Here is a 15,697-nt window from a genome sequence, read left to right on the forward strand (position 1 = left end):
CAGGTATTTTTTTTATCTAAAATGTTTAATGTGCTTTCAGTTGGCTTAATATCCCAACAAATCATGCTTTAGTGAATAACGCTGAATGGAGGATTCCTCATACCGTCAACAGCTTGCTGGTTCCTTCCTTGGTGGTAACCACACATGCAGTTTGAACACATTTCCCACAGCATTGATTGTCAGATTTCTGAAATTCCTGACCCTGAAGGAGAAGGAAATATGGTTACTTTCACTGCAGTTCTATCTATAAGTGGATTTTTTTTTTGTGAATATAATCTTTTATTTGTTTTCCATTTTGATTAACAGTGAGACATGCAAGTCTCCAAATGCATTTAACAGGTAACAGTTTAATAATTTGAGTTAATCGCATATTCATTCGGGCTCGCAGGCCCACATTGTCGTCGGACTCGCAGGTCCCTTGTGTCTTTCAGTTTTGAAGATATGTTTTTATTTTAATTTGTGAAAGTGTGTATCAGGTAAGGTCATGTAACAGCCAAGGTCGTGGGACTCGCAGGTCTGCCTTTTGGCAGAGAAGTCAGATCATGTTGGTTATATACCATTTTGTTCGTAGCTGGCTCCCCTGCCCCCAATATCTTGAGGCTTCGTATGACCCAGTTGATGTCTTAGGGTTATGTTTTGTGCTCGAGTCATCTCATCTCTTCTGTTCCCTTGAGAATTGTCGGTATACCTATCTCATCTTTTACCCCCTTGGTTGGCCCCTGTATGGTTTGCGTGTGTGCAGTGTCTATGTGTCTTGTCTTCTCGTATCTGTTTTAGTATGCGGTGGTGACGTTAGTAGTGGTAAGATGATGTTGCGGGGGGTACCGCAGCACCAGTGATCTGTCTTCGCCATAACTCTCTAGTTTTGTGGCATCTGTGGTCTAGGTTTCTGGTGGGGTCAGTATCATGTTAGTGAAGTCTGGTTCGGTTGTCTTCAGGATCCAGTGTGTCCAGGTGTTAAGGTATGTTTGGAATGTGTCATTTGCGGTGTTGTGGAGCTCCTCTTGGGATCTCAATACTTCCATTTGTGTGAACCAGGCTTTCAGGGGTGGGGTAACCTGTTTCCAATACTGTGGTATAATTGTTTTGGCTGTATTCAGTATGCGGATTGTGAGAGATTTCTTGTACGCTGTTCTGAGGGTCTTGGTGTGGTTTAGCAGCATTTCTGCTGGGCTGAAAGGGGGAGGGTCGTCGGTGAACTGTCCTAGTATCTTGTGTATGTCCTTCCAGTACGAGGCTATCTTTTTGCAATCCTATCAGATGTGTAGGAGCGTACCTCTTTCCTCCCCGCACCTCCAACACTGAGGGGAGTGGGATGGAATGTGTGCGTGTAGCTTCACGGGAGTGTGGTACCAATATGTCAAAAATGTATATGCCGTTTCTTGTGTCTTGCTAAAGCTGGAACAGTGGTGTGTGAGATAGCATATTTTCTTCCATTCTGCCTTGTCATATGTATGGCCTAGTGCCGCCTCCCACTTCCCCATGAATCGTGGTTGTTCTATTGGTGTGAGTGTTAGTAGTAGGGAATATAGGACGGAAACTCCATGTGCTAGTGGGTTGGGATCTAGGCATAGATTCTCAAAAGAGGTGGTAGTCCATGTTAGTATCGGTCCTTGTGGGACTGTGGTGATATGGCTCCGGATCTGTTCCGTGTCTCCCCTTAGATCTTTGAGTGTCTTAATTCCCCTTTGTTGTGTGGATGTGCCTGAGCCTGGGTAGTGGGTTCTTTAAACGCTTTCGGGTCTAGTCCCGGTGGAAAGTCAGGGTTGTGTGTCAGTGGTAGTAGGGGGTTTGGGTATGAGGTTAGGCCGTGTCTCCCTTTTGTGGGGTTCCACTCTCGTAAGGTCGCTTTTGTGTAGGGGAATTGTTTTGTGTCTCCTCAGAAGCCTCGGGTGGCAGCCATGGTAATATTGCGACCGGGACGCCCGCCTCATATTCCTCCGCCTGTTTCCACAATTTATGTGTTCCTGATTTAGTCCATTTCATTATCCGCATGAAATGGCAGGCCCTATAGTAGAGGGTGAAATCCGGCAACGCCAGTCCACCCCTTTCGTTTGGTTGTGTTAACAACGTGTGACGTAGCCTGGGCTTTTTCCCGTTCCAAACTTATTGACTTAGAGCCGTGAGGTGAAATACACCCGGGGAACCGTTATGGGGATAGTTTGGAATAATTATAATAAGCACGGAAGGAAATTAATTTTCACTACCTGTAGCCTACCTAGCCATGAGATGTGTGGGTATGCCCATTCCTGCATCTCCGAGCGCATCTTCGTATGCATTACGGAGAAGTTTTCTTTGAATAGGTCCCCTTCCCATTTTGTTAGCCAGATACCTAGGTATTTGATTTTATGTGTTGCCCATTGGAATGTGTAGTGTCGGGCTTCTACCTGGTTTTGTCTGTTTCACTGCCATGGCCAGTTCCTCGTGTTACCTCCCCGTCCAGGAGCTCTGTGATGTCTCTGTCTAATGTGGGTGTCAAGTGCAAGTTCAGGTAGTCTTTCATTAAGTCTGTTAGATGTTTGTCCGCACAGTGCGTCTGCGGCCTTTGGAGTGTATATAAATGTGCGTAGTATGCTCTGATTAATTCCTGTATCTTTAGGGGCAGTCTGTGTAGTGTGTTTGTGCTATCCCTGATGTGGTCTACATATGTCTGTTGCCGGCGTTTGGCTAGCATTCGTGCCAGTAACCTGCCGTTCTTATTGCCATGTAAGGAAAAAACGCTTTATGTCGCAGCGCGTCTCTGTGGTACCTCGTCTGGAGCAGTTTAGTCAGGTCTCTGCATAGTGAAAGCAGTTGTCTCTGCATTTCGGGTGTCTGTTTGTTTTTATTGAGGTTGTCTATCCCCTGTATTTTCGCCAGAGTGTCGGCCATGGCCGCCTCCCTTTGTTTTTTCAGTATGGCACTCTTTTGCAGGAAATGGCCCCTGACCACACTCTTGTGTGCCTCCCACATGATCGTTGGGGACGTGTGGGATGGTGTGTTCATTGTAAAGTATTCTCGGAGGACTGCTCCGATTTCTGTTTTTACAGAAAGTAAGTGTTCATTAAGCCTCCACTTGGCCACTTTGGGTCGATATAGTGGGGACGCTATCGTGATTGTCACAGGGGCATGGTCTTACCATGTCGCTGTGCCATGTTCTACCTGTAAGACGAGAGGGAGGTGGTAGTGTGTTAGGAAGAAGTAATCAATTCTAGTATACGAATTGTGGGGGTGGGAAAAGAACGTATAGTGCCTCTCGTTTGGGTGGTGTGCTCTCCAGCTGTCCACCAGTTAATGTTTGGAAATGAGATTTTTGAGTGCGGTCAAGTGTTGTGCTGGGATGTGGGAGGTGCCTGTGGATGCGTCCCATTTCCGGTCTAGGGCTAGATTAAGGTCTCCATCCACCACCAGTATACCCTCTGCGAAATATCACACCTTGCGAAGGATTCCCGAGAGGAATCTGTGGTGTCTCTGATTAGGGGAATACATACGTACTCTTGTTCCTTTTAAGAGTACGTATCTGCCCTCTTGGTCTGTCTGTGGTCCCTGCTCCTGGAAAGGGACGCCACTGTGCATTAGGATCGCATTTCCCCGAGCCTTGCCCCCCTGGTAGTCGCTGAACTAACCCGTGGGGTATTGGTGATTGTGCAGCTTCGGTCTGGCCCCTTCTTTAAAGTGTGTCTCTTGGATATATACTATAGAGGCGCTAGCAGCATGGAATTCTTTTAAGGCTGTCGATCTCTTTTCAGGTTTGTTCAGTCCCCTTGCGTTTATGGTGACTATTGTGAGGTTGGCTGGTACCAGTGTCATGTTTAGCAGATCTCTGTTTGTCTTGGACCCAGGCTGTTACGGGTCAGGGGGGTTAGGGGTTAGGTAGTGTCAGAAGTACTTCTGAAGGGGATATAGGAGTGTTCTGGGGTGTCTGCCACCGAGGCAGCGTTAGGGTATCAGCGTCTAGGTGGTCGTGTAGACGCTCACCTATCCCTGGGTCTTAGGTGTCGCCCACCTATGGTTGCCGCTTGTCCCTTTGTGGGAGTAGAAGAAAGGCCAAGGCCTCTAGTCAGATCTAGTTATATGTGGTTACTTCTGGGTAAGTCATCCTGCGATTCCTTCTCCTGTTGTACCTTGTGCCTCAGTCAGTGTCCCGTATCTTTCCCTGTGAGGCTCTATATGTGGTAGTATGTTTGGTGTGCGTCCTCGCCTCGGATGTGCGTAGCATCTTTATGTCAACTGAAACTTAACTGTTACAACATTACATATGACATATGAAAAAGAACGTCAACAAAAACAGAGTTTTACATTTGCATTATACCTTGTTAGCCATGTATAGTGTAGTTAGAGATGTGTCTGTATGTGCATTGGCCTGTGTGTTGCTTCTCCCCCAATTCCTTGCCCCCCCGGTTCCCGTCCTATGTGCGTGCCTGAAGTCTATTCCCTCCTTCCCGCCCCTACTGTTCTCTGTTATGTCCGTGCTTATGTTTGATGATTTCACCAACATCCCTTCCTCTTCTCTTTGCCTGTGGGTTGTTAGTATCCCTTCCCCTCCCCCTTCCCCCACTTCTGTATGTTCGTCTGTCAGTGGGCACCATGTCGTTGCATGGGTGTTAGTTGCATTCAGAGTACCTTCTCATATATCGTTAAGTTCTGTCTTACATCTTACAGTTTTACAGCAGACATGCCCTTTCCTCTGCCCCCTTCTAGATGTCTGAGCGAAGCGGACCCCCGCCCCCCCTGCCCGCTCCTGGGTAGGTCATCGCTAGGCCCTTGTGGGGGGTGCAGTTTTCCATGTCGGTCATTATCCATTCTTATCTCCCCTCTCTAATTGTTGCAATATAGATTACAGCAAGTATCGTCCTGTTACCCATCCCTTCCCCTCCTGCCGCCCTCCCTTACTGTTACTTGATAGTTAATTGTCCTTTTAGTTGTGCTGGGGTGTGTTTAGTCTCTCTGACCAGTCGGTCAGCTGTGTGTGGTACTTGCGTTTGCTCTGAGGGGCTGGAGGAGTCTTGGCATTCCAGGGCCGAGGGCCATGTGCCGCTTGATGTTCCGCTGCGCCGGGGCCTCTGGTTTTGCGTCTGCGGGGTGGGTTACAGGTCGGTTGTGGATTTCCTTTTTTGTTCCTCTTCCTCCTGTGTGCAGCTGGGCCCAGATGGTCCACTCGGTAACTACGTGCGTTGTGCTGTGGTGCGAGGGTAGGGTCTGGTGTCGGGCAGTGTCTGCTATCAGTGTTGGTTTAGTTGGGCAGGGGAAAGGTTCCCAGTGGGCAAGGTAAGTGTCCCATTAAGGCCTGGCTTGTCTTGTGTCTGTCCCTGCCACACCTCAGAGGCCCCGTGGGCCGATTGCTTGTTGGCGGGAGGTCCTTGGGATCTGGGTGCCTGCGGTCTGAGACTTAGGGCCCTGGGTGGGCCTATAGAGGGTTAGAGGATCCGGCTATTGAATTGGAACCAGGGTGATCTGCAGCTCCCTCCCAAGATCGTCCATGTCGGCCTTCTCCTTCACCAAGTAGGGGCCTCGTGGTGTGTGAACCTGCAGTCCGTTCGGGAAGCACCATCGGTATTTAATTCTGTTTGCTTGCAGTTGCCTGGTGAATGGGCGCAGGGCCTGGGGGTATGCCAGGGTGGTGGGAGATAAGTCTGGGTATAGTTGGATCTCAGTGGCTCCCAGTAGAACCTTGCCCGCATCTCTTGCTCTTCTTTCAATTGGAAGTTTTCCAATCTCTGGGTAGGCTTCCTGGGGGACCCTTCGGTCTGAGTGCCCGGTGCGCTCTCACCAATTCTATTGGTTCTTGTGGTGTGCGGCCCAGCAATTTGTTGAATACATCCGTCAGGGTAGACTGTAGTGGGGTAGCGTCATCCACTTCCTCTGGGATCCTTCGGATCCTGATATTCTTCCTCCTCCCCCGGTTATCCAGGTCCTCCAAGTGGTACGCCATCTGTTGCATCTGTTGGGTGTTGAGTTGCAGGGTCCCTGTGTTGGCGGACTGCGCCGCTTGCATGTGGTCGCAGTCCGCCTCAAGCTGGGACACCCTCTGATGTAGGCCGCAAAATTCTTCCCACATAGCCTGTATTTCCTCAGTAATGGAGGCGCGGAGGTTGTTATTAGCCTCCATCAGGTCCGCTTTGGTGGGCAGGCTGCGGAGGATGTGCATTTCTGCGGGTTTGAGTGTGGGTGGCTCGGCTAGTGTCTCCTCACCACATAGGGTGAGCAAGATCACCCCGCCCGAGGCCGTCGAGTCGTTGGAGGCCTGTGTATCCCGGTCCGCCAGGGTCATTAGGTATTGCCGCATGGAGGGATTTGTGTTCCACCTGGGGGTGTCCGTGGGCTTCGAGGTGTGCGATGCTCTTTGTGATTTGCCCATTTTCGGAGCAATTAAGTGCTTTAGGCGAGGGTTTGCTTAGAGCCTTGCAGGGAGCTCAGGATTCACGCCGCCATCTTCCTCGGCTTCCAAGCCACGCCCTCCCTATAAGTGGATTTTTGAATCAACAAATGACTTGCAAGAGATGAGAGAGCAGTAATGCTGTAAATACTTGGTTCTTCAAATTCCTTCTTAAATTGCCAGTTACTAAATCTATAAATACCATAAAAATGAGTGCATGAAATTCATGAGTAAGGAAAAGCACAGTAGCATTGCATTGTCTTTAGATAGTGTAGCTTAGGAAGGTGGTTTTTATTTGCTTCCTAAGTACTGTAAACAAAATGTTTTACCTAAAATATGTTATCACATACAGATTATATCATGTCAATAGTGTATGTTAGCTAAATTGCCAACAGCTATTTAAAACTTGCATAGCTATGTTTCATTTTTGCCATATTCCTCAAGAATGTTGGCATCAAAGTAAAAAACAAAAACAAGTTTACACATCCAATCCATGCACGTACTAAGTGTGTTGTGTGCTTGGAATACAAGTACATCAACTTGCATCCTCTCGGGTTGCATCAGGTAAGTATACATTTTAATCTATATTTCTTATGAAGATACCCAAGCACAATTCGTAGGGGTTTATTCACTAAACTATACATTTTAGTGAACTGAAATCCAAACTGCAAGATTGAGGCAAAAATACCTAATCTGGAAAAGACATCTAGCTCAACTATAGTCACAGCTGGGTTATTTGTGCTTTAATTGTGTTTGTAGTTTAGTGAATGAACACCGTACATTATATTTAAATGTGTACAGAATGCTTGCTACAACTGCACGCAGGGTTGAGCCCCCTGTTACTATTAAGTGGTAAACCCAAATGCCCTACAGATTTGCTCTCTGGGCCTGACCCCTGATTGCGGTACTTACCAAAAGCATTCCTGGAATTCAAAACGTGAACCCAATCCCACGGATACGATGAGCCACATACATCTGGTTCCTCCCCAATGGGGACTTAGGGGTCACCCCTTTGGCTATTGGAGTCTATTAACACCTCCCTATTTTTACAAGGGTTACATTTCTGACAAGACGTTCCCTACTCGGAATCAAAATATGTGAAAGAATCCTTTGTGGAGGATTCTTTCTCACAGGATACACATGGATCCTTCCCAACACAAAGTGAAGGGCTATTCCTCAATGCTCAAGGTTGCCCTCTCTTTGACTCACGGACCATTCGCCATCCATGGTCCTCAGAATGGAACCTGGGTTCAAGTTCATCCACTTCTGGATGCGCAAGCGCAAGCCGTTAGATCGAGTTGAATGAGCATGTCTTAGGAAGGAATGCTGACAAATAAAATTGCATTTACCCTGTGTTTGACCAGACGGTGATCGCCTTTATGTCCCAGATGGGACGTGACCCACAGAAAGAGATCGAAAAGGGTCACAAAGCCTCTCAAGACTAACTAGTTACTGGATCTACTTGGACCCATCGCCAAGATCCTGTATTTTGCTGACCAAATACTCTGGACTTTCTGCCTGGGTTGTCATGCACGTCCCTCAAATTTTCATTATTAAAATCACATAATTATAGGTGGCGGGGCCTGACCGCAGAGCCGAACGGTTGTGTCTCCCTGGGGCTCCCACACAAACGACTAAATAAGCCTAAAAACTGCCTGTTCCAATGGAGGAAAGACACACACTGCTCCTGACAAGGCGCATGAAACAGGGACTCACCTGGGGACACCACTCATGAAGCCCACCCGGACGGAATCTCCATTCTGGCTCATGCGGCCTACACAAGCGGCAGGCGCAGGGGAGACGGCCGCTCCCCCACCGCCATCACAATCTACTGACACTATGCAGAGCCCACATTCCCCCCCCTATGGACCGGTGGGGGTTATCCCGGTCCGCACAGCCCTGGCTCGCAAGATGCAATTTGACCCGACAACCCAAAGAGGCATACTCCCCGATCGCAAGATGGAGGAGGAGGAACACGCGCCTAAAATGGCGCCCTACCAGCCACTACACGAGCGGATAGACGCACTACTCCAGCGCTTCTGGGAGATGCTGGAGCGGCGGGCGCCTCAACCATCACCTGCCTCCAGAATGAAGCTGAGGGAGAGCGGGAGAGCGGGCCGGACCAACCCCTCACCGGGCGCAGCAACGAAACTTGCACACAAAGGCAAGGGCCCATCTAGGCCGAAGGTCGTGAGGCTCACACCTCCGAGGCACAGGCCACACCGCCGGGGGGCCACACACCGCAGCCGGTGGAAAAAGATCAGGCCCCTCCGTAGCGTCCGTCAAGGAAAAGACCCAGCCTGTCAGAGCACCCGAGTCTGTGGCCCAACAGTGCCAACCATCAATGAGGCCTGGAGCGGGGGAGAGGCTATACACCACCTCTACACCCGTGCCACTCATCGATACCCTCGGATGCTGCCTCACGCAATGCCCAGCAGAGGTATTGGCTGACCGACCCCAAGGCCGTGAACCTCCCCCCCTGCACATGCCGGGCAGCAGAGACATAACTCCCACTCTCACCCCCAACTCCAGCAAACCACCGTCTGCCGCAGCTGCCCTGCTAAGCTGATAGTGGGGAGACAAGACACCCCAACCAGATCACCGGAGAGACCCCCGAGCACTTGAACTTTGACTTACACTCCCACATTGGTCGTTGGACTGCCGTAATCAACCCAGATGCTACCTTGACGCGCAGGCCCCTATACGTTTAGCCTGCAGCCCTCAAACACCAGAGTACACACTCCATGGCAGTGCACCTGCGGGTTGCTGACGCGGGAGGACTCGACCAGGTTATACCTTTAGGCAGTTCGATGCCTCCTAGGGGACTTACCCTGCACAATGCCTGACTGTGTTATACTTTATATGCTCAGTAATTAATCTCAGTCTCCCCATGATAACCTAGTTTGCCTCAGCCTGACATCACTATACAGATATATGAGATACAGCTAAACACTTGTGAAAGTTTAAATATAGGCTAGCCTAAAGCATTACCTGTTACAATCTTGAAGCACTCAGCTTATTTGCATGTATCTGCAAACGCAGTAAGCTCATCCATACACTGAGTTTGTATACATAAATGTATAATAACGTAACCAAATTAATATAATTTAGTCCCTCAATTGATCTGTGTGTAGCCTCGCCAGGTACCTCAACTGTAAATATAACTATGTCTATGACAATTTGCAAACATGCATGCCTAGAAGCACTCAGAGCGAATGGCTAACATATGGAAAAGCATATTGTTTGACATGCAGGTTGTTAATACGCTAGTGATGCCTACTTCACCTAACTCACCCTTACCCATTACCACTCGTAAGCTGAACGTTGCTCAGCATGACTATACCTCTTGTTAACTAACTTGTTCCGTACTCTGTTCCATACTCTGTTACCTAAAACAAAACAATGTGCAAAGTTTCCAATGCCATATTACTGTTATGTTATGACTATATACCTGCTTGCACCAGCTGTTGTGGCAGTGCAAACGTATTTGTTCCAGTATACATAAATATAAAATTGTGCAAGTTTCATCATGTACCCATGTGTTACAACTGACTGAAATGCACTGAAGGAATGCCGTTGGGGTACCTTCATATGTGAACGTTATATGAGCATGCACAGCAAAAATAAAGAATAAAAAAAAAAAAAAAAAAATCACATAATTATGTTTAAAGATTATATCAATATACACATAGAATTTTAATATATATATATATATGTATCAATAAATAATTACATAACAAATTATTACATGAGTATACACATAGAATTTTAATATATATATATATATATATATATATATATGTACCGTATATACTCGAGTATAAGCCGAGTTTTTCAGCCCATTTTTTGGGCTGAAAAACCCCAACTCGGCTTATACTCGAGTCAAGGTCTGTATTATGGCAATTTGCATTGCCATAATACAGACTGGGGGGAGAGGGGGGCTGGCAGAGCTGTAACTTACCTGTTCTGCAGCTCCTGTCAGCTCTCTCCTCCTCTGCGCCGTCCGTTCTGCTCTTCTGTCAGCTTACACTGTAAGTCTCGCGAGAGCCGCGGCTCTCGCGAGATTTACACTGGGAGCTGACCGAGGTGCTGACCGGACGGCGCAGAGGAGCTGCAGGACAGGAGCTGCAGGACAGGTAAGTTACAGCTCTGCCAGCCCCCCTCTCCCCCCCACTGAACTGCCACTGGACCACCAGGGAAGGAGAGCACCCCTCCCTGCCATATATCAAGCAGGGAGGGGGGCCGAAAAAAAAATATATAAATAAAATAAGAAATAATAAAAAAAATAATAATAATAAAAAAAAATAATAATAACAAAAAAAAGGGGTATAAGGACCACTGTGGGAGGGGGGGGGGGTATAAGGACCACTATGGGAGTCTGGGGGGTATAAGGACCACTATGGGAGGGGGGGGGGATAAGGACCACTATGGGAGGGTGGGGGTGGGTTAAGGACCACTATGGGAGGGAGGGGGGTATAAGGACCGCTATGGGAGGGAGGGGGGGATAAGGACCACTATGGGAGGGAGGGGGGGATAAGGACCACTATTGGAGGGAGGGGGGTATAAGGACCACTATTGGAGGGAGGGGGGTATAAGGACCACTATGGGAGGGGGGGGTATATGGACCACTATGGGAGGGATGGGGGGGATAAGGAACACTATGGGAGGGAGAAGGGGGATAAGGACCACTATGGGAGGGATGGGGGGGGGATAAGGAACACTATGGGAGGGAGAAGGGGGATAAGGACCACTATGGGAGGGATGGGGGGGGGGATAAGGAACACTATGGGAGGGAGAAGGGGGATAAGGACCACTATGAGAGGGAGGGGGTGGGATAAGGACCACTATGGGAGGGGAGGGGGAAGTAAGGACCACTAGGGGAGGGGAGGGTAAGGACCACTAGGGGAGGGGTGAGTCAGGACCACTGGGGGGGGGGTGAAGGAACACGGGGGTGGGGAGGTAAGGACCACTGAGGGAGGAGGAGGGGAAGTCAGGACATATGGGGGGGGGAGGGGGCGGCAAAAAATGTTTTGCCTACGGCGGCAAATATCCTTGCACCGGCCCTGCACACACTGCATTCACACACTGCATTCATACACACACACACTGCACTCATGCACACACACACTGCACTCATGCACACACACACTGCACTCATACACACACACACACTGCACTCATACACACACACATACACACTGTAAATAAATATTCAATTAATATATTTTTTTTAGGATCTAATTTTATTTAGAAATTTACCAGTAGCTGCTGCATTTCCCACCCTAGTCTTATACTCGAGTCAATAAGTTTTCCCAGTTTTTTGGTATAAAATTAGGGGCCTCGGCTTATATTCGGGTCGGCTTATACTCGAGTATATACGGTATTTAAATTCTTCGTGTATACTCATGTAATAATTTGTTATGTAATTATTTATTGATACATATATATATATATATATATATATATTCAATTATTTGTATTTATGTATATATAGATAGGTAGATATGTTTAAGATGTCATTCTAAGTGCAGTTTGTTACATATATATATATATATGGTTAATACAATGTTAAACAAAAATCTGCACATCAGTCAAGCCATAAGACTTGCTTTTCCCACAGAAATCACAAATCTGCAGTGATGTTACTATCACAAAGGATTCTGGGTAGGCATATGCAAATTAGTTTAACAAAGAATCACATTTGTGCCTCATTCCATTTTAAACATGGATTCCTTTGAGTCTGTGTTTACTGTATACAACAGCTTTGAAACACAGCTTAGGAAAAGATACAAAGCCAGTTAACCACTCATGGACAGCTGTTTCATTGTTAATGCAAATTATCAGCATGAGGTTGGTTACTGGTTTGCTTATTGAGGCTTGGTAGTGCCTGGAGAAGCAAAAACCAAAAAGGTTATGGTGGGGAAATACATTGTGATTGAAAACCGCTTCCACCTGAAGTCTGTGGATAGTTAATACAATGCTAAACACAAATCTGCACACCAGTCAAGCCATAAGACTTGATTTTCCCACAGAAATCACAGATCTGCAGTCGTGTCACTATCGCAAAGTATTCTAGGTGGGCATATGCAAATTAGTTTAACAAAGTATCACATTGCCTCATTCCTTTTTAAACATGGATTCCTTTAAATCTGTGTTTGCTGTATACAACAGCTATGAAACACAACTTAGGAAAAGTTGTGTTATCTTGAGAAAGACCCATAGAGGGGTCAAAACGTTGACCTTTTACGCTTTTGCTTGTATGCAATAAATTACACAATTTTTTTCATCAAAATCTTTTTAAGTGCACCCTTATTTTTGGGATTTATTTTATTATACGTGGATTGCACCGGGGTAGGGGAAGTGAGAGAACAAGGCAAAGGGAATTTAGGGGACATGAATAGAAGAATAGAACAATACTTCCCCTAACTTCACTCCCTCTGCTGTTCTATGTTCATTCGCACCTGCTACATTGGAAGAGGTTTCTGCTCTGCTCCAGTCCTCCCGCCCCACCACCTGCTCCCTAGATCCAATTCCCTTGCATCTCATCCGTACTCTGTCTTCTTCTCTTTCTCCACCTCTCAATAAAATTCTCAATCTCTCTCTCTCGTCTGGTATATTTCCATCGCCCTTCAAACATGCAACTGTAACCCCAATTCTAAAGAAGCCCAATCTTGGCCCTAACTCCCCATCCAACTATCGTCCTATCTCGCTACTGCCTTTTGCATCCAAGATCCTTGAAAGAATTGTGTATGCAAGATTGACAGACTTCCTCGAACCAAACTCTCTGCTAGACCCGCTTCAGTCTGGTTTCCGCGCTAAGCACTCTGTGGAAACGGCACTGACCAAAGTATCCAATGATCTACTCGCTGCAAAATCTAATTCTCCTTGACCTGTCTGCGGCTTTTGACACTGTTGATCATCAACAGCTTCTTCTCATCCTCAGCAATATCGGTCTACAAGATATTGTTCTCTCCTGGTGCTCCTCCTACCTCTCCCAGCGCTCTTTCAGTGTTTCTTTCTCTGGCTCTGCTTCTTCTCCCCAACTCCTCTCTGTTGGTGTCCCTCAAGGTTCAGTCCTTGGTCCCCTACTGTTCTCCATCTATACTGCCTCCCTTGGTAAACTCATTAGCTCCTTTGGCTTCCAATATAATTTCTATGCTGATGACACGCAAATCTACCTGTCCTCTCCTGATCTCTCCCCATCCCTCTTGACTAGTGTCTCTGACTGCCTCTCTGCTGTTTCTAACTGGATGGCTGCCCACTTCCTTAAACTAAACTTGACCAAAACTGAAATTCTGGTCTTTCCTCCCTCAAGTGTTGTTACTCCTGTGTCTGTCTCCCTCCAAGTCAATGGTGCTACCATCAGCTCCACCACGCAGGCTCGCTGCCTAGGTGTTCTCTTTGACTCTGACCTCTCCTTCAAGCCTCATGTTCACTCTATCACCAAATCCTGTCATTTCCATCTCAAAAACATTGCGCGCATCTGCCCCTACTTAACGCCAGATGCGACTAAGGTGTCGGTCCATTCCACTGTCCTTTCTCGCCTTGACTACTGTAATCCGCTTCTCAGTGGTCTTACGTGCTCCCAACTTGCGTCGTTAAAGTCCATAATGAATGCGGCGGCGAGGCTCATCTTCCTGTCCACCCGCACCTCCCATGCCTCACCCTTCTGTCAGTCCCTACATAGGCTTCCTATTAAATATAGAGCTCAATTTAAAATTCTGGTTCTTGCTTTCAAATCTCTACATAATGCTGCTTCCATCTATCTATCCTCCCTTATACACAAGTATGTCCCATCTAGGCCCTTACGATCTGCTGAAGACTTACGTCTATCTTCTGTCCGTACTCCCACCTCTGATGCTCGCCTTCAAGACTTCTCGAGGGCTGCACTGTTCCTGTGGAACTCACTTCCCTCCTCCGTTAGATGCTCACCCAGTCTCCACTCATTTAAAAAATTGTTAAAAACCCACTTCTTCATAAAAGCGTATCAATTAAACTCTTAATAGCTCCCAACTGATTCATCTTCTGCAACTGTCACTAGTCTAATACTATCCTTACCTTTTGTGTCAATTTACCCCACTCCCTCTAGCATGTAAGCTCATTGAGCAGGGCCCTCAACCCCTCTGTTCTTGCGTGTCCAACTTGTCTGGTTAGAACTACATGTCTGTTCGTCCACCCATTGTAAAGCGCTGCGGAATTTGACGGTGCTCTATAAATAATATAAGAAGAAGAAGAAGAAGAGGGGACATGAGCAGGGGGAGTAAGGGACATAGATAAGGAGTGAAGTGGGACTTGTATGGGGACAGTAAGGGACATGGTTTGGATGAAGAGTGAGAGAAGTATGAAGGATGGTGATAATGGGAAAGTGGAGGTGATGAAAGTGAAATGCCTAGGGAGTGGAAAATTATTTATTAATGTGAGTGAAAGTAATATGTGAATGTGGTGCACACACTTTAATTCCATACACATAGCTATACCTCTGCCTTTTTTCACATCTTGCTCTGTTCTGTGGAGATGTCTGGCCTTGGCTTCTGGTATCCAGTACTCTTTTTACAATTCTTGTTTTGTTTTTCTTGTTTTTTTTACTTTTCTATTCTATGTCTGCTTTTCTTTATGCTGGGTTTTTCTGGGTTCATTTCTGTAATCCGTCCCTGGAATTCCCAGTCTTCAGGTTTCCTTTCAATGTTTGTTTTATGTTGCCACACCTATTTGTTTTCCATCATTCCTTTTGTTTCAGGGTCCCTGCAGGCAGCTGCTCAATGCTTCTGCCCTTTTTTGCAGGTAAGTGCTATACATGTCTTCTTTGGTTGTTTTAGCATACATTAGGCAGTGTATGGGGTACATTGACGTTGTTGGCAGGCTTATGCAATGTATGATCATATAATGTGACTAAATCCCCATGATTTTCATATATAGTGCTTAGTTATTTCTCCTCTTGTTTTGCCTATCTTATCGTGTCATGTTTTAGTTTGTATACCCAGTCATGCCCATGTTATGTTCATGTTTCCCTCATGTCTTGTGTACATGTTCTGTGTTTAGCTTCCTATCCTTCTCCGGTTCTGGGTTCTATTAGTTCTGTCTTGTTTTCATGTTTGGTGCCTTTCCTAGCCTTGTTTCTGTACTGGATACATTCTTGCTGCAGAGCCTCCCTATTCAGCTCCTGGGAGGTCTGCTTAATTCCTGCTCTTACCTGACACCCTGACACCTTTACACACTCTCGATTTGCACATTATTATTATTATTATTATTATTATTATTTTATTATTTATATAGCACCAGCAAATTCCGTAGCGCTGTACAATGGGTGGACTTGCATACATGTAATTGTAACCAGACAAATGG

The 15,697-nt window shown here is 46.7% G+C and overlaps 1 protein-coding gene across 1 annotated transcript in view; it reads right to left on the reverse strand.

The window, feature by feature from the left end:
- Positions 1–15,697, reverse strand: part of LOC134578525 (hemocytin-like) — a 57,296-nt gene that overhangs the window by 6,075 nt on the left and 35,524 nt on the right. The window contains exon 11 of the mRNA XM_063437508.1: positions 104–202. Coding sequence (XP_063293578.1) covers positions 104–202 — 99 coding nt within the window. The remainder of the gene's footprint in view (positions 1–103; positions 203–15,697) is intronic.

The sequence above is a fragment of the Pelobates fuscus genome, chromosome 12 (genome assembly GCF_036172605.1).
Source record: "Pelobates fuscus isolate aPelFus1 chromosome 12, aPelFus1.pri, whole genome shotgun sequence".
NCBI lineage: Eukaryota > Metazoa > Chordata > Amphibia > Anura > Pelobatidae > Pelobates > Pelobates fuscus.